The 27,325-nt window shown below is 53.1% G+C and overlaps 1 protein-coding gene across 4 annotated transcripts; it reads left to right on the forward strand.

Moving 5' to 3' along the window:
• Positions 1–364: 364 nt before the first annotated feature.
• MELTF (melanotransferrin) lies at positions 365–26,981 on the forward strand. Of its 4 annotated transcripts, none has more exons than XM_061166879.1 (16): positions 365–504; positions 2,247–2,401; positions 3,697–3,799; positions 5,978–6,160; positions 7,804–7,960; positions 9,147–9,214; positions 13,298–13,485; positions 14,024–14,204; positions 14,984–15,135; positions 17,600–17,696; positions 18,620–18,814; positions 19,739–19,895; positions 19,996–20,063; positions 21,835–22,022; positions 24,180–24,378; positions 24,831–26,981. In XM_061166879.1, exons 1-16 carry the CDS (start codon positions 456–458, stop codon positions 24,911–24,913), a joined length of 2,223 nt encoding a protein of 740 aa, XP_061022862.1. In that variant the 5' UTR covers positions 365–455; the 3' UTR covers positions 24,914–26,981. The 4 variants fall into 4 exon arrangements, with proteins under 4 accessions (XP_061022862.1, XP_061022863.1, XP_061022866.1 ...); XM_061166880.1 differs by having other exon boundaries at positions 3,700–3,799; XM_061166881.1 differs by lacking the exon at positions 365–504 and adding an exon at positions 1,699–1,729.
• Positions 26,982–27,325: the final 344 nt, after the last annotated feature.

Below are 27,325 nucleotides of genomic sequence, written 5' to 3' on the forward strand. Positions count from 1 at the left end.
GGGATCTTTCTAGGACAAGAGAGGGATGTTCTGGAATGAGGGGCAGACTGTTAAAGGGAGAGAGCCCTGAAACACCGGTCAGCTGGGGGAATCAGGCCCTAGACAGCAGTTACCTGACTCTCAGGTTCAGCTGTGTGTGCTTGTCCAGGCCTAGGAGCACCGGGATCAAGAGAGACGAGAGAGACTACTCCACCACCCACTGCAAACCTGCAGAGGCTCCAGCAGGGGGCACCAGAGGGAAGGGCAAGGCCACCCAGGTCAGCCCAGGTGTCCAGTCGAGGGTGGGCGGGTACACGCTAGAGGCGTGGACGCCGCCAAAGCACGCCCCGGCCGCTCTTAAGGAGCTGAAGGCCAGTGCCAGAGAGGAAGGAGGGAGAAAGCGCCGCTGCTGCTGACCCTCTGGGACCCAGAAGTAGACAAAACCCGCGCCCAGCCCGGCCCCAGCTAGCTGCGTCATGCGGGGTCCCAGCGTGGCTCTGTGGCTCTTCCTGACTCTGCGCACTGGTGAGACCCCGCCGCCCGGCCCTGGGAGACGGAGCTGGGGCGGGGGTCCTGGGTTCTCCAGCCACAACCCCCACCCCCAGCCACAGGAGGGTCTCGCGGGCTGAAAAGTGTGTCCTGAACCTTGTTTCCCAGGGAAGAGGGGAGACGTAGAAAGGCGCGAAGGACGACAGAGGAGGGTACTAGCACTGACCCGAGCAGACCAGGATATCTGGAGGGCTTCTTGGAGGAAGCGGTGTTGAGCTGGGCATTGAAAAAGCGAAGGTAGCCAAGGAGAGGCACGGGCAGAGGCATGGAGGCGAGAGTCCTGGAATGCGGAGAGGAGGTCCAGAGAGTGAATGTTCTTGATGCCTAGGAAGCCCAGGGAGGGTCTAGGGGCCAGAGAGGCTCTACTTTTTCCGGAGGGAGGTGGAAGAAGACTCTGAGGGACTGGAGGGGAGGAGGCGAGAGATACTGCCCTGGAGACTGCTCCAGGGTGCCCAGCATGGACAGAGGAGGGGGTGCAGGCAGGGTCTTCTCCTTTGGCAGGCCACTCCCAAGGGAGTCAGGATCCTTGACGCTGAGACTTGAGGCAGGACCTCCCAGGGAGCTGCCTGGCTGTCTGCAGGGATAGCGGGGCAGAGGCTGGTGAAAGGATGGCTTCAAGCCACTGCTCTGACCATCAGTACAGAAAATGGACCTGCCACTCCAGTCCGGGCCAGCAGTTGCTAGATCTACCAGGGTGCAGCTTTGGAGCACTGGAGAGGGGAGAGCAGTTCTACATCCCTGGGGTGGAGCTGGGGGAGGCCAAGAGGGGCAGAAGGGAGACTGGAGGAATCTGCAGTCTTCACCCTTGGAGTAGGGATGGGAAGCACAGACTGCCTTGGGAGGGTCCCTGCCTGGTGGAAATGGACCCAAAGCCTCAGGGCAGGTCTGGCTAGGAGGGTGATTAGTGGAGGAGGCTCCCTACTGGGCCCCTAGACTGGGGGCTCTCTAGAACTCTGACCTGGTCAGATCCCAGGACCCAAGAGGGTCCCCACCAGAGCAGGGGCCTAAATGGAAGTTAACTGAGGACCCTGTATCCTGACTCTCTAAAGAGGTTTACTTCTAGTGCAGAAGGTATTGCCCTCATCTGCTTTCTCAGATAATAAAACAGGCTCAGAGAGGTCAAATAAGTTGCCTGAAGTCACCAGCTGGAGGAAGAGGAACTTGAGGCCAACCTGCTGACTCCCCTCCCTCCTCTTGTCAGGTGCCTGAAGCTTTGCCCACAGAGGGTGGGTCTGCCGTGGATGTAACCACCAATGTCCCCTCAGGGGGCAGCCATGACCATTTCCTGGTCTCATGCCCTAGTTCATGATGGGGGCCAGGAGCACTGCTGAGGGAGAGAACCCAGTCCAGCACTCTCTTGCTAGAGGACACAAAGACTCAAGAGGGGCAGGAACCAGCTAGTGCTCCTTCCATCCGCCAGGCTGTGCTCCAGGCCGGGGAGGGGTGGGTGAGGAAAACCCGGCTGCTACACTGGGAGACCCTCCCTGGCCAATGCAAAGGGCCAGATGTCTGCCCCTAGGCAAGTGCAGGGTATGCATGGCCCACACAGGCTTTACAGGTGAGCCCAGCCCCTTCCCGGGCTGCAACACCTCTTTGTGTCCTAGCACCCCACAGTGGGAAGGCAGGGCTGTGGTGAGGACTGGCTATTTGTGCTGAAGGGTCCCAGAGTGGGCTGGGGCTGCAGGGGCCCGGCCTCACTGTCCCCCACCCAACCCCAGTGCTTGGCGGGATGGAGGTGCGGTGGTGCACCATCTCAGACGCGGAGCAGCAGAAATGTAGTGACATGAGCAAGGCCTTCCAGCAAGCGGGCATCCAGCCCTCTGTCCTGTGCGTCCAGGACACCTCCGCCGACCACTGCATCCAGCTCATCACGGTGAGTCCTCTCCCTTCCGTTCTGCCCAGACAAGAGGGCTGTGACTCAGGAGGGAGCACACAACAGCCTCATTCACTGGGAAAGGTTCCCAAGTCCCCCTGCCAGGGCCAGGCGATAGAACCGCCTGAGTTTCCCTGGCAACAAGGGCCAGCCTGTTTCCTGCCGAGAAGGTGCAGGCCAGGCGCTGGGAGGCCCCGGGAGGGCCCTGCTCAGGCACTGGTGGGGAAAGGTGTCTGAGAGGCAGAGTTTCCTCACACAGAGCCCTTCTACGTGGGGGACACGACCTGCCCCGCTCAGGGGAGCCCGTACAACAGACCATTCGGTGGCCCACAGCAGTTTCTCCCTCCTCCCTGGAGTTTTCTAGAACAGGGCTTGTGTCTTTTCTGGGGCAGTGGTCCTGGGTGGGTGAATGGGGAGTGGAAGAGATTTCCTGAGAGGTGGGAGCCCTGCTAACTAGCACTGACAGTTAAGAGGCAGGACTTTAGTGCAGGACAAGGTGTGGAGGGAAACACTGGGGAGAGGAACGAGGGTCTCCCTTCCAGTTCACCCCGGGATACGCCCCCAGAGCGAATCCAGTCAGAGTCCATGTGGCCAGGGGCTTGGATCCACCATAAGGGTGGAAACCAATTATGTTGAACCATCATTCTATCCATGACCCCATTTGTGCTTTTTGAAACAAAAAGGAATAAACTGAACTGAAGAGAGCGTCTGTAGGATTCAACCTGCATCTTAGAGAGAAAACCCAGGAAACAGGTTAGGGGTAGAGACAAGGGGTGGAGAAACAAGAAAGCGAGGGACACTCACTCTTCACTAATTTTCATTTTGTGCTTATGTTTAGCTATGTGTGTCTATTATAGTGCTTAGTCTCTCAGTCGTGTCCGACTCTTTGAGACCCCAGGCACTGTAGCCTGCCAGGCTCCTCCGTCCATGAGACTTTCCAGGCAAGAGTACTGGAGCAGGTTGCCATGCCCTTCTCTAGGGCGTCTTCCCAACCCAGGGATTGAACCCAGGTCTCCCTCATGGCAGGCGGATTCTTTACCATCTGAGCCACCAGAGTCCAATAAAATTAAAAATAATATAATTAGAAAAATAAGGTGAGCCCTTGGTCGTGATGAGGGGAGACCCCTGGGCCCTGGCGGGGAGGGGCCTGCAAGGCTGAGCCAGGATAGGGCTTCTGGGCCAGATGGAAGGACTGTGTGCACCCCCAGGGCTATTCGGGCACAGACTGGTAGGCATCCCCGAGCTCCTGGCTGAACGGCCCTGGGTCCAGGCTGCACTGACCCACGTGTTTCCAGCAGGCCCAGGAGGCTGATGCCATCACTCTGGATGGAGGAGCCATTTACCAGGCGGGGAAGGAGCACGGTCTGAAGCCTGTGGTGGGCGAGGTGTACGATCAAGGTCAGAGGGCAAGTGGGAAGGGTGGCAGGAGAGAGGAGGTCGCTCAGCGGTGTGTCATTGCTGGACTTGGCCCGGCCCCACACTCCCTGAGCTGGTCAGTGCTCCTGTCCCCAGAGTGTCATGCCCCTGAGACCTGGGGGTCCCGGAAACACGAAGGGCTGACCTGAGTTTTTCTTCCTCATGGGGGGCCCAGAAGCCCCCTGTCACCCATCAGCTCTTACTGAGGGGCTGCCCCATACCTGGTGTAAGGCTGGGCGTGATAGCCAGATGAACAGGGCATCAGTGAGGCCCAGCTGCCTGCATCCCAGTGGCCTCTGTGAGATACAGCCGGGAGTGGGGATGGGCCAGACGGGAAGTGGTGACCAGGAGCTGCAGAGCCCAACAGACCATGAAGGAACCCTGGTTCCGCCCTTGCTGTCTTCTTCTCTGACCCCGACGCCCTCCACCTCCCTGACCCTGACATCGGTACAGTGGTCCCTGCCCTGTGACGCGGGTTCAGTGAGCGGGTCTGTGCCCTGACACACGGGTGCCGTCAGCAGTGTGGGTCCTGCACGCACACCACACCTGCCTCTGGCGCAGCCTGCCCAGCGCCTCTGGTCTCCCCAAGCCCGGCTCAGCTGTCCCCCAAAGAGCCCCCCTGGGCCCTCCCACCCCTGCAAAGGCCTCTCCTTCCCGTTTTTCAGAGCACTCGCTCACTCCACAAGGCCCTGTCCCCTCTGTCTGTCTTCTCTGTCCTCAGCACAGCGAGTCCCCTGAAGCGGGCCTGGTCCGCATCCTTGGATAGCCCCGGTGCCTGGTACCCAGCACAGGGTCTCACTTGGTCACTCGGTAACTGTCAGAGGACACAGGACTTGGCCAGCCCTGCAGACCAGCCAGCCTTTCCTCTCAATGGCCAGGAACAGCCCTGCCTCGTGGGCCCCAGACACAGCTCTTCCTCTTGTAATTAATTCAACACGTTCACTGAGCACCTCTATGCCAGTCATGAGCATAGGCCAGTAAACAAGAGAGCCCGTTCCTGCCCTCACAGAGCAGGAGTCACACGGTAAATAAGCACCGAACGCTTCAGTTACAGGTGTGCTGGGTGCTGTGAGCGCAGTGACGGCCACGCAGAAGATAGGGGCGATGGGAGACCTGCTGACATAGAGCAGCAGGACGGCTTCTCTGGAGACAGGAGCTCTGAGAAAGGCCCAGGGAAGAAAGAGCTTGGTGCATTCAAGGAGCTAGAAAGGAAGGCCACGCTGGGGAGTCAGAGGGTGAGACCAGATGGGGCTCCTTAGATTGGCACAGGCCAGGCTCGGGTGTGCAGGAAATCACACCGGCTTGGTATTCTCGAACGTAACTTCAGTCTGATCATGGGCATCTCGCTGCCCCGGGCAGTCGTGTGCGTGTCCATGTGTGTGTGCTGCGATGCTCCCTGGTCATTGGACCCCATAGAGGAGTCATCCCTGTCTTGTCTGAATAGCCTCTTCCAGGCAACATTTGGTCCAGGGGACTCTTTTGCAAGGCTTAGACCCTTGCCTACCCACATGCACCCCATTCATCTGAGAGTCATCAAGTGACCAAGTGAGACCCTGTGCTGGGACTGGGGCTATACAAGGATGCAGAGCAGGCCCATCTTAGGCGACTCACTGTGGCTATTTGGGATAACTCACTTGACTGATTTGGGACCACATTGCTAGTGTTTCTCTTCCAGTCTTCCTATCCTCCCACCCCCGGCCCAGCACTGAGAAGTCACTTTTTCTAATCTGGGGGAAGCCCCTGCCCTGCTCCTCCCAACCACCCTTATTCCCATAACAGGACACCATTCCCTCAGTTCCTTTAGGTTCTCCTAAGGGCCTATACTTTTGGAAAACAAAAGACTTACAGGCTACTTCTGCTTTTGGAAGACCTTGATGCGTGCAAATGTAGTGCCAGCTGGCTTGGGAAGGAAAAGGGGGAAATTAATGCATGAATTAACATCTCAGGATAATAGCTACCTCTGTACCAGGCTGGCAGAGGTGGGGTCTTGTGATGACATGTGCATTGCACCCACTTGCTATCTAGTACTAGAACACCACACACGCATGCATGAGCACATCCACACGCACCCTTCTCCCTCCTCCCTCCCAGGCAGGGTCCCAGCCTCTCTTGCAGCTTCTCCCTTGCCACCCTCACTACTCTCCTCTCTCCTCCTTCTAGAGATTGGTACCTCCTATTATGCCGTAGCTGTGGTCAAGAGGGGCTCCCAGGTGACCATCAACACCCTGAAAGGCATGAAGTCCTGCCACACGGGCATCAACCGGACGGTGGGCTGGAACGTGCCTGTGGGCTACCTGGTAGAGAGCGGCCGCCTCTCGGTGATGGGCTGTGATGTGCTCAGAGGTGAGGGCTTGGCCTCCAGAGGCTTCTCCTGCAAGGGTTCTGCATTTCCGCTCACAGGACACCCTCTCCCCAGGCTCACCTTCATGGCACCCTTTAAGTAGCAGCACAGTCCCCCCCCTCCCCTGGGCCTTGGGGAAACCTAGTCAGTGACATCACTCCCCCCTCTCCTGCTGGCCGGCCTGGTGTTGAACCACTTGTATTCCTGGCTGGTCGGCTCCTCCAGGCACTGGGCCCTCATCCTGGTTTCCACAGCACAGCCAAGCACAGGGCCCACAAAGCCCACCCCACAGGAGATGATGAATCGCCCAGGAGTGCCTCGCACCTGCGGTAGACATGGTTGCTATTTCCATAAATGTGCCATCAGCTTCACAGGGTCAGAAGCTGTATTTTTTCAGGACTCAAATGAGGCTTGTACCCAAGAAGCTCACACGTGGCTAATCAGAGCCCCACATTGATTCATGGGTGGTGAGAATAGGGTTGTCCTGCAGATGAAATGTGCCCCTGAGAGTTGAGTGAGGGCAGGGGGTCCTGGGGGGCCCGGCCGGGAGCCCAGAGCCCTGGTTCTCATGCTTCGGGCTTCTTTTCCCAGTCAGCCGCTGGCCATTGTGCTGTGTCAATCTGAGGTGGCCTCCGACGCATCACAACTACATTATTATCAAACTTCCTTCTTTTGGACTATAGCACACCTCAGACAGAGTTTCGGGTGTCCCCAAACCCTGTGTCCCTGAGCAGGCTGCCTCCTGGTTTGTCTGCACTGGGGCGAGCACGTCATCTTTCTAAGCCCAGACTTTTCTGTGGGGACACATGAGTGAAAACCTTGGCTCGGCATGGCCTGCCCTCAGAAAGATTACACAATGAACTTCACTCTCCTCCCCTGCAAAATGGGGAGGTTAAGATTTACTACAGTGCTGTGGTTTGGAGGACTGAGATCATGCACACAGTGTCTTTGCAGAACGCCCAGGGTCTGCGCTCGCTGCTGGGAGCTCTGTTACTATGAGCTCAACTTCCATGCCTCCCGGTGGGCTTCTCACAGTGGTGTGCACACACACACACACACACACACACACAAACACACACACTACACACGTGCGTGCTACCTCCGCCTGCATACACATATACACAGATACGCTGCCCCCGCAGAGCGCCATGCATAAGAACCTGGAAGCCATGTCCTCTCAAATGGTGACCAGGGGTGGGAGGTTTACCAGCCACTTGGCCCATTTATTAAATATCTACTGCCCTGTGAGGATGCAGAAAGACCAAGAAAGGAACCCGCCTTGGAAGAGCTTGGTTTAGCCAAGCACGATGCAACTGGCCCAGTGTAGTACCGGCATTTATTCACCCTACATGGCACTAGGGTGTAACTGGGCACAGGATAAATATTTGCCAAGAGGGTGGACTTGGGGCCCGGGTGCTTGAAGAGGCCCCCAAATCCTGCAGATCCTAACCCTCTTCACCAACCATGCCTCCTTCTGATCGGATCCAGTTCCCCAGGTCTGCTCAGACTTGAGTCTGGAGAGTCCAGCTGGGTCCCTGGGGAGCCCAGCCCTCCTGACTACAGCCTGAGTGGCCCGAGCCCTCCCTGGAGGATGGGGCGGGGGTCTAATGCTGTGCAGTTGACCCCCCCCCATCTTCTCCCACAGCTGTCAGCGACTATTTTGGGGGCAGCTGTGTCCCGGGGGCAGGAGAGACCAGTTACTCAGAGTCCCTCTGTCGCCTCTGCCGGGGCGACACCACTGGGGAAGGAGTATGTGACAAGAGCCCCCTGGAGAGATACTACGACTACAGCGGGGCCTTCCGGTGAGAGGGGCTGGGGTGGGGCCACAAGCGCTGGGGAAAAACACCTCGTCATTGAATGGGCCCCTAGGGGAGTGGTGATGTCAGCTGCATCTCATCAAAGCACCCTTTATATAGTTCATGTGCCTGGTTAGTTTAAAAACCTCAAACCAGAATATGCCAGACAGGATTTACTCATAAAATCAACATGTTTGGTATATTTAGAGAAGTAAGGGCTCAGAGAGAAGAAAATGGCAAAACTGGTCGTTTGCCGCTCCCAGGTCCCCATTCTGGTGTCTGAGACCAGCAGAGAGGATGCTGGACTGGGGCAGTGTGGCTGGGACCCCCAAGGCGTGAACTCAGGGCTGGCCTCTGCTCCTATTCAGGCTGGCCCTTTAAATCAGTGCTCCATGGAGACAAGAGTCTCTTAACTGCTTGTGGGGCCCTCCCATCTGTCCACAAAGGAGGAAGCATGCCCGGTGGGGGCTGGCCTGGAAGCCTCCTGGTTCCCTCTCTCCACCCTGGCTACAGTGTTTCCACCTGGAACCTGAGAGCTTGCTGGTGCCCCACACCCCAGGGTGGAATAGGGGAAATAAAGTTTGGGGCACAGAGGGAGAAATGATTCTTGGTCCTCCAAGTCAGAAACTCACCCACCCTGCCTCTCCTGGAGACATGCCCCAGTCCAGTCCCGGCTTGTTTGCTGACTGTAGGGACCTGGGCTGCCCCTTTGTCCAGTGGCCCTGACCTGCCTCCTTCACTGGGAAGTGACAGATGGAGGATCCATAAAGTCCTGGGCCCTTCCACATAGGGTTGTTGGTGTGGCGTGAGAAGGTCTAGCCCAATCCCCTGCCTCAGGACAGAGTCATCTTCAATACATCCTGAGCGTTAAGGCTGCCAAACAAGCAGCTGCCCTATGAGCACCTGCTCCTTTCAGGCCCCAAGCTCAGCTGCACAGAATCTACATGAATTATAAAGGATCTCTCTCTAGGGGAGCTGCTTTCTCATCCCTGCTTTAGAGGCAATAGAGGTTAGGAAGGTTCCATAATTTGCCAAAGCCACACAACCACATAGACTGGGGAACTGGAACCCGGGTTGCATGACTGTGAAACCCATGTCTGCCAAGACCCCACCCAACATGGCCAGGCCAGACCTCCCGAGGCGGAGGATGGCAGCTGGACCCCAGCCTGCCTCATTGCTTCCACCTGCACAGGTGCCTGGCAGAAGGGGCCGGGGACGTGGCCTTTGTGAAGCACAGCACAGTGCTGGAGAACACAGATGGTGAGTGGAAGGGCTGGCCCCAGCGGCGGGTTTCAGGCCCCATAAGCTCCCTGACCGAAAGAAAGAGCTGGGTCTCACCAGTGGAGCTTAAACTGCTGTGTGCACAAGGGGGCTGGTGAGCAGCTCTGCCCTGCTCTGATACATATCTGGCTGTGGGCTCATTTTCCTTGTTAAGATTGGGTTCTGCTTTTGAAAAACAAGTTTATAAACCTCTGCACTAGCTGTCATCTACTCACCCCTTCCAGCCTTTGCTCCTTCTCCTGAAGAGCCATCCCTTTACCTCTCAGATGAGGACTTACTAAAGATGGGTTGGTGTTATGTGTTGATCCATTATACCACTGTCATTTAAGAATTTTTAGATTTTTAAATAATTGATCTTTAGAAGAATTGCAAGAATAATTCAAAAAACTTCCATTTATTCTTTATCCAGATTCCAGCTCTGAGCATTTGCCACATGTATGTGTATATGTGTGTGTGTTTCTGAACCATTTTAGAGTATGTTTGCTCACATCACACCCTTTAATACTTTAGTACATATCTCCTAAGAACAAGGTGTTGTGGACCTCACCACAGTGCAGTTATCAAATTCAGGAAATGTAGCATGGACATAACATCTAAGTTATAATCCATATTCCAGATTCACTAATTGTCAATTCTGTCCTTTGCCACAATTTTTTCAGGCCAGGACCTGCTCTAGGATCGTGCATGGTATTTAGTTGTTAGGTTGCTTTAGTTTTCCTTAACTTCAAATAGTTTCTCAATTTTTCTTTGTTTTTAGGGACATTTTTGAAGAGTCAGGTCAGTTATTTTATAGAATGTACTCTAATTTGGATTTGCCTAAGAATCTTTTATTTTTTTTAATTGAAGTATAATTTATGTATAGTAAAATGCACCCTTTTTGAAGTACTGTTCTGAGTTTTGCTAAAAATACACTGTTCTATAATCACCACCACCACAATCAAGATAGTGACTATGGGGACTTCCCTGGTGACTCAGTGGCTAAGACTGCGCTCTTATTGCAGGGGGCACAGGTTCGATCCCTAGTCAGGGAACTAGATCCCACATGCCACAACTGAGAGCTGGCTCAGTGTAAATAAGTAAAATAGCATAAGTAAATAAATAAAATATATGTTAAAAAAAGATAGTGACTGCGGCAGATCTTTCACCCTAAAGTTCCACCGTACCGCTTTCTGGTCAGTCTCTCCCAACACCTTCCCTGATGGCTATCAATCAACCTTTGTCTCTACAGTTTTTCATGTTCCATCATGTCTGATCATTGTCTTCTTTTTAAAAAATCATTCTCTTTTTTTATTGTTATTATTTACCTTTAAATTAGAAGGTCCATAATGTAGTCTGACATTCATGGAGGCAAATAGCATGAACCAGATTCAAGAGAAAAATGATCTGAAAAAAAGACATAGGGTTGTCCCCAGAGCACACCAGTCCTATAATGAATCAAGCAAACAAGAATTTGGAAGGTGGAGAAAGAATTAGGGATGTTTAGTTCAGTCGCTCAGTCATGTCCAACTCTTTGTGACCCCATGAACCGCAGTGTGCCAGGCCTCCCTGTCCATCACCAACTCCCAGAGTCCACCCAAACCCATGTCCATCGAGTCGGTGATGCCATCCAATCATCTCATCCTCTGTCGTCCCCTTCTCCTCCTGCCCTCAATCTTTCCCAGCATCAGGGTCTTTTCAAATGAGTCAGCTCTTCGCATCAGGTGGCCAAAGTATTGGAGTTTCAGCTTCAGCATCAGTCCTTCCAATGATCACCCAGGACTGATCCTTAGGATATACTGGTTGGATCTCCTTGCAGTCCAAGGGACTCTCAAGAGTCTTCTCCAACACCACAGTTCAAAAGCATCAATTCTTCTCTGCTCAGCTTTCTTTATAGTCCAACTCTCACATCCATACATGATCACTGGAAAAAACCATAGCCTTGACTAGACGGACCTTTGTTGGCAAAGTAACGTCTCTGCTTTTTAATATGCTATCTAGGTTGGTCATAACTTTCCTTCCAAGGCGTAAGTGTCTTTTAATTTCATGGCTGCAATCACCATCTGCAGTGATTTTGGAGCCCAGAAAAATAAAGTCAGCCACTGTTTCCACTGTTTCCCCATCTATTTGCCATGAAGTGATGGGACCAGATGCCATGATCTTAGTTTTCTGAATGTTGAGCTTTAAGCCAACTTTTTCACTCTCCTCTTTCACCTTCATCAAGAGGCTCTTTAGTTCTTCACTTTCTGCCTTAAGGGTCGTGTCATCTGCATATCTGAGGTTCTTGATATTTCTCCTGGCAATCTTGATTCCAGCTTGTGCTTCTTCCAGCCCAGCATTTCTCATGATGTACTCTGCATATAAGTTAAATAAGCAGGGTGACAATATACAGCCTTGACTACTCCTTTTCCTGTTTGGAACCAGTCTGTTGTTCCATGTCCAGTTCTAACTGTTCCTTCCTGACCTGCATACAGGTTTCTCAAGAGGCAGGTCATGTGGTCTGGTATTCCTATCTCTTTCAGAATTTTCCACAGTTTATTGTGATTCACACAGTCAAAGGCTTTGGCATACTCAATAAAGCAGAAATAGATGTTTTTCTGGAACTCTCTTGCTTTCTCGATGATCCAACGGATGTTGGCAATTTGATCTCTGGTTCCTCTCCCTTTTCTAAAACCAGCTTGAACATCTGGAAGTTCACAGCTCCTGTATTGCTGAAGCCTGGCATTAGGGATGTACTGGGTTATAATTATTTAAAATTTTGATGATAATCTAAGGAAATCTAAGAAAGTAATTATTTAAAGAGTTGTCTGTAAAGATTGCAACAAGATTGGTAAGAGCAAAAGAGTGGTATTGATATAAATGTGTAAAGTAGTGAAGTAATATGGCTTTAATTGTCCCTAGTGAAGGAAAACAGGAGTGGCAGATTGAAATACCCAAATGATGTATTTGTCTCGGGGGAAGGCCAAGTGATCCCCCAGAATTCTATTACAAAGGTTTTGCAGCAGTTTAAAAATAGAGGAAAGTTGAGGAATGGGGAGAGAATGACACTGAGTAATTGTTGAGAGTGCTATAAATTATCATGCAGTCATTAAAAATGACCTTTATGGAGTTTTCCAAACTATTACTTTCTTGGTTTTTTGGTTTGTTTTTAAATAGCTTTGGAGTGAATAGAGTGTTCATGATCACACAAATTATCTTTTTCCCTCCTATTATCTAGCAACGGTTTATCCTCCTCATTTTAAAATTTATAAGTCATTAAAATATTGTTATGTAGGGCCATCTGTGGTATATTTTATTGCATGAGTTACAATCCTTAAAATTAGTCTTATTAATATGCCTGTTTGATGTTGATATTCAGTCTTATAAATGAGTTTTATGGAAAGCTTCCAGTAATGTGGAAAAATATTTTTAAATAAGTGAAAAAAAATAGGATGTAAAATTGCCTACCATGTATGGCTTTAACCATATTTTAAATGGTTAGAGGATAGAATAGAAAAAAGAATATGGAGGAAAAATACCAAAATATTAATAGTCGGAGTTGTGGGTGAAGCTTCAAGAATTTGCCCTCTTCTCTTTGGGCCACAGTTCTGGAAAATTCTGTCAGGGTTTGTTTCCACCATTGCCCTTTGCTCAGAAGTAAATTTAGTGCCAGATGGCAGTGGTGAACTCCTGATATATTTCTCTCTCATCCTCAGTTTCTCTTACTTTCTTATTCTTTTTGTCTTTAACAAGCAGTTCTGTTTATATGTGTTATTTTATTGTCAGACATCTCAAATCCATTTTATTAGAAATTGGCGACAAATTTAAAATGTAAGTAAATAGACACCTCTATAGAGACACCTGATTTTATACAGTGCAGCCACCAAGCTCCTCTTGATTCTGAATTCTGGTTTCTCACCTCCTGGTATGATTCTGGGTTCTCACTTCTTGGTGTGGTTCTGGTTCTCACTTCTTGTAAGGGTTGCCTTTCACTGTGTGTCTGTTGTCCATGACACCCTAGGCTCTCCCCAGGCCCCCTCCCAAGGGTCCTCACCAAGCCCCACTCAGGATAGAAGTTGGCTTATGACAGGATTCCCATCTTCCCAGGGAAAACCCTGCCCTCCTGGGGCCAGGCACTGCTGTCAGAGGACTTTGAGCTGCTGTGCCGGGATGGCACCCGGGCTGATGTCACCGAATGGAGGCGATGCCACCTGGCTCGGGTACCAGCTCATGCCGTGGTGGTCCGGGCCGACACAGATGGAGGCCTCATCTTCCGGCTGCTCAACGAAGGCCAGGTGAGTTCAGGGCACCCCACACAGCTTCTCGAGGTGGCGGGACCTTCTCGTCTTTCACCAGGGTGGGGGCTCAGAGCCATCCCGGGGCTGCACCAGCCAGACCAGGGGCAGGACCCAGAGGCAGAACATGTGAGCAAATAAACAAAATGACAAAACCAATAAATGTCAAAGTACACCATTAATTAAATGTGGTGAATAGTGTTTTACTGATACCGCTGCACAGAAGAGCAGCAAGCTTCTGCCCACAGGCCACACCAGCTTAGTTAGTTTGGTTCATCCCTGCCACTGAGCTCGGCCCACTGCTTGTGCTCAGCACCACTGCACACCTGGGCCTTGAGCCATGTGTTCAGTCAGCTGAGTATGAACAGGCAGAATGCGCTGGGGAGCACAAGGGAAGGAGAAGGAGAGAGATCGTGTGGTCCTCAGAGTGGGTGCCTGGCCTGCAGGCACAGGAAGAAGGAAGCGGGAGCTGAACTAGGAAGAAAGGATTCTCCCCGCAGTACATCATCAGCCCCCACCCCTGCCCCTTGACACACAGCGTCTGTTCAGCCATGAGGGTAGCAGCTTCCACATGTTCAGCTCTGAGGCCTATGGCCAGAAGAACCTACTTTTCAAGGACTCCACCTCCGAGCTGGTGCCCATCGCCACGCAGACCTATGAGGCATGGCTGGGCCGTGAATACCTGCATGCCATGAAGGGTCTCCTCTGTGACCCCAACCGTAAGTCTACCTTTCTCTTCTCTCGCTGGCCCTAGCCTGATGATGGGTATGGTCAGGCTTGCTTGAGAGGTGGCCAGAGGAGGACACACACCCCAGGAGGTGTGTGTGCTTCTTGGCCTCAATGGGAACCTGTTTCTTCCACCTCCCTGCCTCTCATGGTTGGGGCAGAAGCATCTCTGGAGTCAAATGGCAGCACTGTACCCTGGAAACCCTACCTGCTCTGGGGGTTGGGATCCAAAACCCCAGGGTCTGTCTTGGGAAGGGTCTCTTTGCCTCTCCACCCAGTATCAAGTCCTGTCTTTCTCCCTCCACTGTGCCTTTCTTCTCCCAGAATGCCTCACTCCTTCCCATTCTCCCATAGTGCCTCACTCCTCCCACAATGCCCCCATCCTCCCACAGTGCCTCCCTCCTCCTCCTCACCACGTGGCCATGGCCCTGGTTCTGGCACTGTTTCTCACCTGGGCCCTTACAGTAGTCTATCAATGACTTCATGCCTCTAGCCCCCACCCCCATGTATCTACCACCTACAGCCAGAGAGATGCTGTGTTAGATACATGGCAGACCTGATCTGCCTCAAGCCTTCTCACAGCCCCATGAAGGGGATTCCGTCCTCCTCTTTCTGGGTAAGGAAACAGGATCAGATGGAGAAATAACTTACCCTTATAGCTAACCATGGAAAGAAAGGGCCAGAATTTCTCTTGGGTCTGATTCCAGGCTCTTCCTGCTGAGGGCCAGCCCCTGATGCAGGCCAGTGTGATCACATGCTCACACCCACACAGGGCTGCCCCACTACCTGCGCTGGTGTGTGCTGTCCACGCCCGAGATCCAGAAATGTGGAGACATGGCTGTGGCCTTCAGCCGGCAGAGGCTCAAGCCAGAGATCCAGTGTGTGTCAGCCGAGTCCCCGCAGCAGTGCATGGAACAAATCCAGGTGGGAACTGCATCCAGAGGGCAGAGCGGGCCAGGTGGGCAGGCAGTGGCAGTGCCTGGGATGGTCCTTACTGGCCCTCCCTCTGCCTGCCTGGTCTGGAGGATACAGGGCAGCCTGAGGAGAAGAAAGTCTTCTATGACAATGCCACAGAGAAAGAGGAGGAGGAAGTTGCCACAGGAAGTTGCCCCTTGGCAGGGGGTGGGGGGGGGCAGGGAGAAGGGGGCTGTTTCCCTTGGGGACTCCTCCCTGCTGAGCAGGTGGGCCAGGAGCAGAAGGACCATGAGACTGGCCCAGCTTGGCACTGATGACCCTGTGACCTTGGGCAAGTCCTTTTCCCTTTCTGAATCTCAGTTTCCCCTTGTGCACATTGGGGGCGGGCATTGGATCATCATTTATTAAACTGCAATGCACTCAGAAATACATTTTACAATCACAATCTAGCACACAAAAAAAGTTTTCTTTCAGAGATAAACCTGTAAAAATATATATCCCCTATAGAGAGGTATGAAACCAAACAGTGCTTATCTTTACTAAGTACAATGTGTGCTAATAGTTTCTGTGTATTTTATCCTAGCCTTATTTTTTTGAGCTTATCATGGCCAATTAAATTGATTAAGCCTTCATTTATATGCCTGCCACCTGTAGTTAAAAGCACTGACCCTGGTCTTGAGACCCATTCAGTTCTGTCCTGCTTTGCTTCTCTGACTGGAGACTGAGGCCAGGAGTGGGAAGCAGCCCTATGGCCCTGCAGTCAGAGCTGAGGTCCTACTGTGGTCACAGGGGTCTCCTCTGCTCCTGGACTGCTTCCCTCCTGTTTTTTAAGATCGACTAGGGTGGGGCCTGATGGTGAGGAGCCCTTTTCAAGGTGGTCCCCGAGTGCAGGCCAAGTCACATGCCCTGGGGTGTCCACCCTGCCCCAGCCAGGCAGCACATCGACTTGAGAAGAGGCAAGCGGACAGGAATGACACGGGGCCAGGATTGTGACACTAACACTCTCATAAGCACTCACTTTCCACGTACCCCACACTGTGCTAAGCCTTCACATGAGTGACCTCAGTTAATCCTCACGACGACACTTGTGGGGTGGGTATAATTACTATCAGAGGTGGAGAATGAGGCTAGGGGAGGCTGAGGAAGTAACTTGCTCCAGGACACCCAGGTCAAGGGTGGGGGAGCCTCTCTCCCCAGAGGTTGCCTGGAGCCTGATATGGTACTGAGGGAGGGGAGGCCAGCTGGAATTGAGGAAGGGAGATTCAGGGGTGGGGACTCTTCTTTTCCGAGTCGTGGGCAGGCTGTCCTGAGGAGGAGTGGCTGGTTCCAGGGGCCCCAGACCAGGCAGAGCTGCAAGGAGATGCAGCTCTCACCAGGCACAATTCCTCTCTCCATCTGAGCTCACAGAGGGCCACAGGAGGAAAGGACTGGCATTAGGGGGGTCCTGAGAACCCCAGCAAAAGGCTTAGAGATCCTCAGTTCTAAGGCTGTCAGAGATGATGTCCAGTATAGCTCTAATATCCATTTCTTGCCTGACCACAGTGACTTAGGCAAGCAGGGGTCAGCTGGCCCGGGCCCTGGGCTGTGGCTTAGGGTCTGGGTTCCTCCTCAGCATCATTATGGGTAGAAGGTCTAAATGGGAGGGAAGGGGTCCCTCAGAGAGACCCTCCTAGGCTCAGAATATCAACATCACTGCCTTTATTCTGTCATCATAACTTCACGCCTCAGCCCTGGACCATGGGGGGGCACCTTCCTGAAGTCCCAGTATCCCCTCTCTCCCTGGGCCCCACCTGCTTCCTTGGGGTATGGCTTGATTATCAGTTAATCTCTTTGCAGGGTCTGAGGAGCCACCTGTCCAGAGGCTTCAGAATGGACAAGTGGGGATGGGGCACAGGTGACCAGAGGGCTCTAGAGGTCTCTGGGGGGGGCGGACCTGGGCTACTCCTGAGGCAGGGCTCTATCCCTCAACCCTGGAGCCTCCTCCCATAGACCCTGAGACTGTCTTCTTTTCAGACCTGGCTCGTTCACCCATTCACGCACACATTTGAGAAGTGTGTAATGCACTCATGCTGTGTGCCAGTCCTTGGCCAGGTTCTGGGGATGCAGTGCAATGCCCAGGTTTCTGAGGCTGGCAAGCCATGGGGAGACCCACATGGAGCACGAGAGCAGGTACTGTGCTAGGTTCTGCTCAGAACAGGGTCTGGCAACAGGAGACCCTCAGAAAACATTTGCTTCAAGGTTGAAAGACGCCCATGAATGGGAATGCTGATACTGGATGGTTTCAGGTCTCTGGTCCTCCAAGCATCCTTACAAGGAGAGGAAGGGGCAGATGGGGCAGGATTGGGTTCCCAGGGGAAGGAAGCCTGAGGCCAGAGTTCCTGAGAGACCCAGCTTTGGCACCTGTCAGATCCCAGTACCCAGAGCTGTCTGGGGACCCACCTCAGCTTGACCACTCTTTCTGTCCCCTCTGCAGGCTGGGCAAATTGATGCTGTGACCCTAAAGGGCGAGGACATTTACACAGCAGGGAAGACATATGGCCTGGTTCCAGCAGCCGGGGAGCACTATGCCCGTGAGTGCAGGTGCCAAGCCACTGGCCTCAGTAGGGAGGTGGTTGATTTTTTTTTTTTTTTTTTTTATAAAAACTTATCTAAAATAGTCTTTCTCCCAGTTGCTGTCTGTCACAGGAAAACCACTCTGGCCCCAGGCACAGTGTACCCACCCAGTCACTGGAAGTCTGGCAGGCTTTGGCCAACTTTCTGTGAAGGGTCAGAGAGTAAACACTTCAGGCTCTGCAGGCCACATACAGACTCTGCTGCATGTTCTTTTTTTAAACAACGCTTTAAAAATATAAAAGTTATTTTTAGCTTGCATCCCAGGCTGTACAAAAACAGGCTGAGTAATTTGCCAGGGTCTGAACTAGAAAGCCTCCTTGGCCTCTTCCATCCAGACCATGTGGCTAATGGCAGGTGGCCCGGGACCCACTCCTGTCAGCTCATGAGTACCTTTTCAATGGCCGGGGCCCACGTGCTCTGTCCCTAGGTCTACTGGCCTCAGGTCCACTCCACTTGGACATAAGAACTCTCTCATCTTAGGGAAAGTGCATCTGTAACCTCAGCTATGCCTCCACTTTTCTCCCAGGAGGTGAGAAAAATACCACCTGAGTGTAAGGAAAGAAAGAAATTCTTCTGGAATTTCAGCAGTTGGAGCTGCTGAAAAGTGGAGCCCCACAGGCTGCCCCTCAGCAATGAGGGGACACGCAGAGGTCTCGCTGCCAGATACACTCTCTGAACACCCACCTGGCTCTTGGCCTGGGTGCTCTTGAGCCCGGGCAGCCAGGGTCTGACAGCAGTGGGGAGCAGTGTGTGGGGCCAGAGCCACTGCTCTGAGGTCAAAGCAACTGGAGGGAACAGATTGCAGGCTCTGGCCCTGGCTCTTGCTCAGCCGAGGCCACTAAGCACAGATGAAGGGCCTCACTGGTGTCCCTTCCCCCAGCGGAGGACAGGAGTAACTCGTACTTCGTGGTGGCCGTGGTGAAGCGGAACAGCTCCTATGCCTTCACCCTGGATGAGCTGCGGGGCAAGCGCTCCTGCCACCCGGGCTTCGGCAGCCCCACAGGCTGGGACATCCCTGTGGGCGCCCTCGTGCAGAGGGGCTTCATCCGGCCCAGGGACTGCGACGTCCTCACAGGTACTGCCCCCCACAGAAACATACACATGCAAGCTCTTCTTGGGGGTTCACTGGGGTCAGGGTCAGTTCTGAGGGTTGAGGTCCTCTCCCAGCAGGACCCCAGAGAAGGCAGCCCCAGAGAAGTTTCCTCTTCCTCCTTGACGTGCCCCTTGCTCTCGGGAAGGTTGGGGAATATTCTTGGCCACACCCAGGACAATGGTGTCTGGTTCTGTGGAGGGTACCAGGGCCCCTACCTAGTTACTCAGAGTGGAATATTTCTAGGGGGGTGGGGGGCAGGCCAAGTGCATTGGCTTTAGGCCTGGTTCACACTGTCCTGGCTCCTACGCTGTCTAGTCCAGTTACCAGGCATCTGGGGGACCTTGTTGGGAAGTGGCCAGCCATCTATATAAGTGCTGAAGAAGACACGTTTACCCAGCACCTACCATATGCCATAGGCAGGGCCCTCCCTGGGTGTTAAATCATGCACATTCATGGTGCGAGGAAGGCAGGAGGAAGCTGGCTGCACACACACACCTCTGTCCCGGCTGGCACGTTGGAGGAAAATAACACATCTTTTTTCTAACCACCCACACAAGCACATGTAAGGTGTTAGGACTGGCTGCTCCCACTCCCAGACAGCTGGGCAGTTGCTCTGACTGGAACAGAAGAGTTTATGAGGTAGTGAGATCCCTGTCCCTGAGGGAGTTCAAGGGAAGGTGGGTTCTTCTACCAGAGGTTGTCAGTGAGGGTTCTCATACCTAGACAATCTCTGCATTCCCCCATCCCTGTGATCTTCACAGGAGGGGACGTGCCGCTCTGAGCTGGATGGGCGGGAGCAGATGGGTGGCCTTGAGCCATAGCGCCAGGCAAGGGGGGCAGATCTGTGGGGGAGCAATCACCCTCTCTGCCGTGGCCCCTCAACACAGCCCTCTCCCTCTGCCCCAGCGGTGAGTGAGTTCTTCAATGCCAGCTGTGTGCCCGTGAACAACCCCAAAAACTACCCCTCCTCACTGTGTGCACTCTGCGTGGGGGATGAGCAAGGCCGCAACAAGTGTGTGGGCAACAGCCAGGAGAGGTACTACGGCTACAGTGGCGCCTTCAGGTACCTGGTGGGCTGGGGCCGGGTGGCGGGGGGGGGTCCTGGGGCCAGGGGCCAGGATGGGACCTCCTGCCAATACCTGTCTTGACTTCTTGTCTGGCAGGTGCCTGGTTGAGAATGCAGGGGACGTTGCCTTCGTCAAGCACACGACGGTCTTTGACAATACAAATGGTATGTGTCAGCCCTGGGACATGACAGAGTCAGACTGGTAGGGCTCTTCCCCATCTCCAGCAGAATCTAGCACTAGATGTTGCTGGGATTGCAGGCCAAGTGGCAGCAGGGAAAGACTGAGTCTAGAAGGCTCTGCCCCTTGGGGAGCCCAAGGGCCAAACAGTAAGAACGGGCCTCAGGCTACACATCCAAGTGCACAGGTCACCTGACAGTCTATTTCTCTGGAAGCCAAATACCCATTCTACCAAAATGGTAGACACTCAGTCAGTTTGGAGAAACCCCTTCCAGGGTGTTTACATGGCACCAAGGTGTGTGGATAGGGGGGCAGGGACCGCTCGCCCAAGGGTCATCAGTTCACATTAGCATCTTGTGTTTGTTCCTGAGGACGTCAATGCCACATGCAGGGAAGTCACTCCGCAGCCCTGAGGTGTGTGAGGCAAGGCATGCCCCCCATTCACATCATAAGGTGGTATTTTTCTCTGGAGTCACCTTCCTGCGCTCCACTGGGGAGAAGAGGCCAGGACCTCTGCTCCGGGACCCCAAAGCCCCCACCTGAAGTTCTACTGGGCTGCAGGCCTGTACATCACTCCCCTGCCCCATTCTGTTCTCCCTCCTTGGGGAATCTATGCATTTTGAAAACTGGAAACTCTTTCCCTTCAACATTTTTTGTTTGCGTTTTCTGTATACCCTGCCTATACCCCAGACTTTGCAACCCCAAACACTGGAAGCTAAGTCTTCCCCACTCTCTCCTAACACATCTCTTCCCAGGAACTCAGAGCAGAAAGGCAGAAGGCCTGAAGGGAGGTGGGGATTGGTGAAGGGAAAGCAAGACATGCAGGGAAAAAATATCAATCAGTATTTCAAAACTCAGATCCCACTATGCCTATGAAAGTCACTAAGGCTGAAAACCAGTTGCCTCAACAGAGCTGGAAGGGTTCCAGGCCCTGTTGTCATAACCCTCTCGCCTGCCATCCACCCACCAACAGCTCTGGGGGTCATCCCCCAGAAGGAGGGAGTGGTGAGCCCTGCCTGGTCCCAGCCTGTGCCCTCTGTGTCCTGGGCTGGGGGTTCACGGAGGAGATGGGGCCCTTGCGAGGTTCACCTGCGGAGAGGCACCCAGTTCCCAGATCCACTCAAGCTTTTTTATCTCTACTCAAGGACCCACCAGGAGTTCCTCCTGGAGATAGAAAGGCAGTATATACTAAGTGAATAAACAAAGGCACAAAATAACGTGATTCCTGAAAGTAGTGTTTGTCAGGAAGCCTTTGGACTAGCCACCTGCATCAGAATTACTGAGTTACTGGTTTAAAATGCAGATTCCTGGGTCCCATTCTAGCCTACCTGATGAGATTCTTTGCAAGAAAGGGCATTTGAAATGGCCTCTTACAGATCAACAACACATGATGTTTTACTCTGTCTGGCTTGAGAACTTCAGCTGTTAGGGGAGAGTCCATCATACCCTCAGGCCTGAGACCTATGACACACAGATGGAGTTCTTTGCCTGGGAGTGATTAAGAGCCTGTTCCTCCATCTGTAAAATGGGAGTGATTATATAGTTCATTGCTACATAGTATATGCTTCTTATTCCCTACAAATAACATTATAAACCCAGCTGGGTTCTCTCACTCAGGTAATAGAGCAGAGCAGTTGAGGAACGAAGAGGGTTGGGGAGCTGGCCAGATATCACCAGCCCTCCCCAGTCAAGGACTTGGGGTCCCAGAGGGGAGCGGTCTCTCTCTATCCTCTGCCTCCCTCTGCTTCATCCCTTCAGGCCACAGTTCTGAGCCCTGGGCTGCTGAGCTCATGTCGGAGGACTACGAGCTGCTGTGTCCCAACGGGGCCCGGGCCGAGGTGACCCAGTTTGCAGCCTGCAACCTGGCCCAGATACCATCCCATGCTGTCATGGTCCGGCCGGACACCAACATCTTTGCTGTGTATGGCCTGCTGGACAAGGCCCAGGTGAGCGAGGGCAGGACCTGCCCCACTGGGCGGTTTGCGGGGCGGGGATGGTGACAGGGGCGAGCCAAGCCCCTCGGTCACCTCAGTCTACCTGGAGCAGACGGCAGGAGAAACTGAGGAAATTCTGGGGAATTTCTCAGAAATTCTGTGAATGTCATTTAGTCAAGGCCATCCCTCTAACCATCCCTCTATCCCCTCTGTCTCCTGCATCATTAATTTTCCCTTCTCAGCCAGACCATTCCCACCAACATATAAACCTGCTATTATTTCTACCATCCTGTAAAAACAAGTGAACCTTCTCTTGGTCTCACATCCCCTTATAACCATAACCCCACTCCCTTTTACAGCACAATTCTTTCACAGAGCCATCTCTAGTCTGGAGTCATCAATTCCTCCTTTCCTGGTCTCCCTTAAGGATGGAGACTACTCCAGACAGGCCCCACCAGTGTGCTGAGACTGCCTTGGTCAAGGTCTCACTGACCCATGCTGCTAAATCCTGTGGCTGTTTCTCAGTCCACGTCTCCCTGACCTCTCAGCAGCACTGGCTGCAGCTCCCTCTTCCAGAAGTTCATCACCCTCCTGAATGCAGTTTCCCCCTTGGCTCCCCAGGCCCCATGCCCCAGGCCTGCCTGGCTCTCCTGCTACCTCTCCAGCCTCTCCTCCATCTCCTTTGCTGGTTCTTTCTCATTTCCCTGGCTGGTAACCACTGGTGTGCCCCCAGGGTTCATCCTAAGCCCTCTTCTCCGTCAGCACCTATACCTCTATTGATCTCATCCAGCCCCAGGTCACTAACTACCATCCGTATACTGATGGCTGCTAAGTATACATCCTCAACCCTGCTTCAGTCTAACCCTTTAATCTCAAACATGCATCTTTGGCAGCTGCCTATTTGACACTTCCATTTCTAACAGGCATCTTGACTTGAACAAGTCAAAGTTGGACTCCTCTTTTTCCCTCCATCTTCCCCATTTCAGTGAATAGCAGCCTCAGACTTCCCATATCCTCAGGAGTCAGGTCAGACTCCTGTCTTCCTCTCATGCCCTACTTCCAGTCCATCAATCCTATTGGCCACACTTTCAGAACACATCTGAAATTTGAACCCAGGCCATCTGACAATACTGCCCCAGGTTCCAAACCTTCCCCTCTACACACCCCCAACCTGATATAGACTGAAATTGACCTCATTTCCCTCCATCAATAAGCACCACAGACTTGCAGAGCCAGCTGACCCTCCAGGCCGGTTCCTAACCTTGGAAGTGATGTTTAATCTCATCTTTCCTATGGAATCCCTCTGTCTCAGGGGTTCTTAACTCTGGGTCTGTGGGCTTCCCCAAGGGTCCCGAAACCCTTGTGGGGGTTTCGTGATGTGGGGGAAGAGCCCTGTTTGGATGTGCACTTTTCTGAGGAGAAGACTGAGAGCTTTCATCAGATCCTCACGAGGATCCATGAGTCCCCCCAAAAGATCAATAGCCACCTTACTCTTTCTTTCCCCCTTGACCAGTATTTGAAGGCTGAAGTGGCATTTGTCCATGTTCTTCTGGTATCCTGTATGTATTCCTCATTTCTCACATCCCTTCTGGCCTTTTTACTGACTGTCTCAGGGCAGGAGCCATAGCACACTCACCCTGAGAACCCTCAACAGGGAAGAAAACATCTCCTCAAGAACTTCTTGGGTGTGAGGAGGGTAGGTTAGTAAAGGATATTCAACTTACCTAGTACTTTCTTAGCACTGATATCAGAATGAATGGCTCTCTTATGAAATCATTTTGGTTGGGGATAAAGGATACCCATAAAAAAGAATGAGGAAGCCTGGTAGAGAAGGATGAAGAAAGCTGAGCAGACTTAGCAGACCCCTCAGTAATCTCATCCACATCCTCTCTCATTTCTGAGTCTTTCTTCCTGTGAAGGCTCAGGCTTCAATATCCAAGAGCTGGTTTAGTGTGATGTTTCTGGATGGCTGTCTTACTGTGGTGGCTCTGGTCATCTCGTACTCCACATCAGCTTTGGTGACAGAGGTCAATGAGTCGATGATTTTAAAGCAGAGTCTTGGCATCTGACTTTCCTTGCTCCTTGGTACATAAAGCGATTAGTGGCAAGTGATACCCAGGTGACCATCTGTGAGCCCAGATGCAAAGCAGATCTGCTGTGTGCTTCCAGGACCTCTTTGGAGATGACCACAATAAGAATGGGTTCAAAATGTTCGACTCCTCCAGCTATCATGGCCAAGATCTGCTTTTCAAGGATGCCACCATCCAGGTAGTACCTGTGGGAGAGAAGACGACATATCGTGACTGGCTGGGCCCCGACTACGTGGTGGCTCTGGAAGGGATGCTGTCTCAGCAGTGCTCAGGCACAGGTAGGGCAGGCTGGCAGGGTCACACCCCACAGAAGAGTGGGCACAATCCCCGGGGAATCCTCCCAAGCCTTTCTCCCCAAACCTTGAGTGAACCGAAGGGTGCTCTGAGTCTTTGCAAACGATCAAGATGAAGTGCCCTGAGAGGGCCTGAACAGTTATAGCAGAAACACTGGCTGTGGAATCCAGACAGACCTGGATAATGAATATAAATGTTAAAAATAATCATCCAAAGAGGATTCAGGCAACTGCATAAATATACATGTTGTGTAATTTTGAAAGAAATGAATATGTAAAGAAACCAGGGGAAAGAAAAATTGTAATAGGGTAGCAAGAGGGAGCCTCGAGTGAGTTTAGTACACAAAAATACGCTCCATCTAGTCCTGCACATGAGTGGCAGTGGGCCACAAACACAGCTCCTTCAAGGCCCTAACTGTCTGTGTTTAATCCCTCAGCGACCGCAGCCTCCAGGGTCTCCCTACTCCTACTGCTGCTCCCGCTGGCCCTCACGGCCAGCCTCCTCCAGCCCTGCCTCTGAAGCATCTCTGGGCCAGCCTTGCCTTCCTTTGGAATGGAAGCCTATTCAGAAATCTCTCTAAATCAGGCTGTTCTCCTCAGTAAATCCGGTTAACACTGCTCAGAGAAAAAAATGTGTGATGGGAAAGGAAGCGTGAAAAACCAGAGCTCCTCAGGGCTGCGATTCCGACACTGAAGTTTCTGTGATTGCTTCAAAGTGGAATAAAGATGAATGTTAGAGCAAAGTGCCCCCAACTGGGCTGAGCGGGTCCCTCCTGCTGGAGCCCAGCCTCTGCCTCCCAGGCACCACCTGTTCCCCGCTACCTGAGGTGGCGCGCTGGCCCGCCTCCAGTCACGCCCCACCCACAGGCTGGCACAGCCGCTTCCCTGCAGGTCTGCAGGCTCCCACCACACGGATCCTCGGGTTTGGAAAAGACCGGTTGCCAAGGAAACGGGCTGAACCTGAGCTTCCCACATGGCCCTCTCTGCTGGAACTCGCCCTGCTGAGCCGCCCAGGGGGGGCCTGGTGAGATGACAGGCCTGCCGGCCCCTCCCTGCCGGTTCCCACCTCCTCCTCTGGGGAGTGGACACCGCACCCAGCACCTCCCGTCAGCCCCCGCTCCGTCTGTCCTCTGGACTCCCTGTTCCAGCCTCCCTCGTGAGGATGCTGTGTCTGTCCACTGAGGCAGTACCTGATGAGGCTGGAGCCAGGCCCTCCAAGGAGGCAAAGCTTCTGGGCACTCACAGCCCTTTGTCCTTGCCTTCTGTGGCTTGGCATGGCCAGGACCGCCGGACCCCTGATTGTGCTGGGCTGGGGAGGCCAGGGCTGGACCCTAGGGATGAAGTCCTCAAGGGTCCTGGGGCAACAGAAATGCTTCTCAGAATTTTTACTAGGTAAGGGGCTTCATGCAGGGTTGGAGGTCTAAAATCTTGCCTAAATACCTGTCTGTGGTAAGAAGGGCAGGCCTCAGAACAAAGCATGTTCTGTGTGCCCTGCCCTTTGGTGGTTCAGCCGCACCAGGCTCTGTCCTGGGGCTCAGCCCCGTCAGCAGGAATCCCTACTCCTGAGTCTCCTCCTCTTAGGCTCCCCCACAGTTTAGCCACTCCTGCCCTGCTGTGATGTCCACCACTCTGGAGCTACTCCTGTACCTCTGGCAACAGTGGTTTCCTCCAAATTAAAGGGTTCAACCTTCGGGGCTGCCCGGTGATCTCCAGGCGCTCAAGTGGGGGGCGTGTGCCTCTGAAGAGCTGGGGATGGGGAGATGCCATTCTGTTTGTCAAAGGAGCCTCAGGCCACTGAGGGGCTGAGGGGAGTCCCGGCTCCTCAGGTGTGAAGACAGGGTCTCTTCCTCCCAGCTGTCCTCTGACTGGGCCCAAGGGTCACTCATTTCAGAGGAAGGCTCCATCCTCCCCACCCCCTTCAAATCAGTGGAAAGTGCTGGGAGAGGCTCTCCATTATCGTCATGGTTGTTTGGAGAGCAGGAAAAAGTTCCCCGAACTGCCAGCTCTTACTCTGAAATCTGCTCCCTTAAAAAAAGTGAAAAGAAGAAACGAGAGCAAGCCACCTTCGTCAGCAGCCTGGGAGCCGCGTGGGCCTGGAGCTATTTGCATCTCCGTCTGCGGGGGCCTCGGGGATGCTGATGACAGGCTGGGCGCCCAGTGCTTCGCCCCCACCTGTGGGCGTTGGGATGGATCCCTTCCATCCTCAGCGGAGGAGGAGGCCGCGGGCAGTGTCCTGACCACTGTCACGCCGTCCTGAGGAATCCTGGCCCCCACCCCACTGTGAGGGGCCAGAAGGAGCCGGCCTCAGCTACCAAGATTGTACCCTCTTCTCTGAAGGAGCAAAATAATTCTTCTCTGACTTGATGATTGTTTGATTTCTTTTTTTTCCAAATGGAGATTTGTGCAGTGAGGAGTGTACTACCATGTGGCCATCCTGGGCCAGTGTGCTGCCCAGGGTGTGAGGCTGTACCGTGAGCCCTTCGAGGGTATGACCTGCCTGAGTGCTGGGTGACTTCTGTCAGGTGACACCAAGAGCCACCGCTTTGTTAGCACTCATGAAAGACATTGGTTTGTTCTTTTAAATAAAGCCAAACAACCCTGCACTGGCTGAGGCTTGCATTCTGATAGAAAACTGCTGCTGATGGTTCACTTTTTTCTTCTTAGGTGGTCAGAGGTCTGCAAGCCCCAGGTCACCCCCCTACCTCCCAGAATGACAGATTCCACTCAGAACCATAGTCAGGAACCAGTCTGAGCCTCCAACCAGCGAGGCCCACAACTCCCTTCTCCAGTACGGACTGGTTCTCTGGCCTCAGCCGTCCCAGCACATCCCAGCTGCCTCCGTCCTCTCAGCCTCTTAGGCATCTGTTCCTCTGGGGACCAGGTGCAGAGCAGTGCAGTCTTCTCCACCACCCCCTGCCCTTTGTCTCCAAAA

The sequence above is a fragment of the Dama dama genome, chromosome 19 (assembly GCF_033118175.1).
Source record: "Dama dama isolate Ldn47 chromosome 19, ASM3311817v1, whole genome shotgun sequence".
Classification (NCBI taxonomy): domain Eukaryota; kingdom Metazoa; phylum Chordata; class Mammalia; order Artiodactyla; family Cervidae; genus Dama; species Dama dama.

Excerpts from the sequence above, each read along its gene's own strand:
- MELTF (XM_061166879.1), top strand. The coding sequence starts at position 456 with ATGCGGGGTCCCAGCGTGGCTCTGTGGCTCTTCCTGACTCTGCGCACT. Across the intron at positions 505-2,246 it reads CTTCCTGACTCTGCGCACTG|TGCTTGGCGGGATGGAGGTG; the intron begins GTGAGACCCCGC and ends ACCCAACCCCAG. Across the intron at positions 15,136-17,599 it reads AGTGCATGGAACAAATCCAG|GCTGGGCAAATTGATGCTGT; the intron begins GTGGGAACTGCA and ends TCCCCTCTGCAG.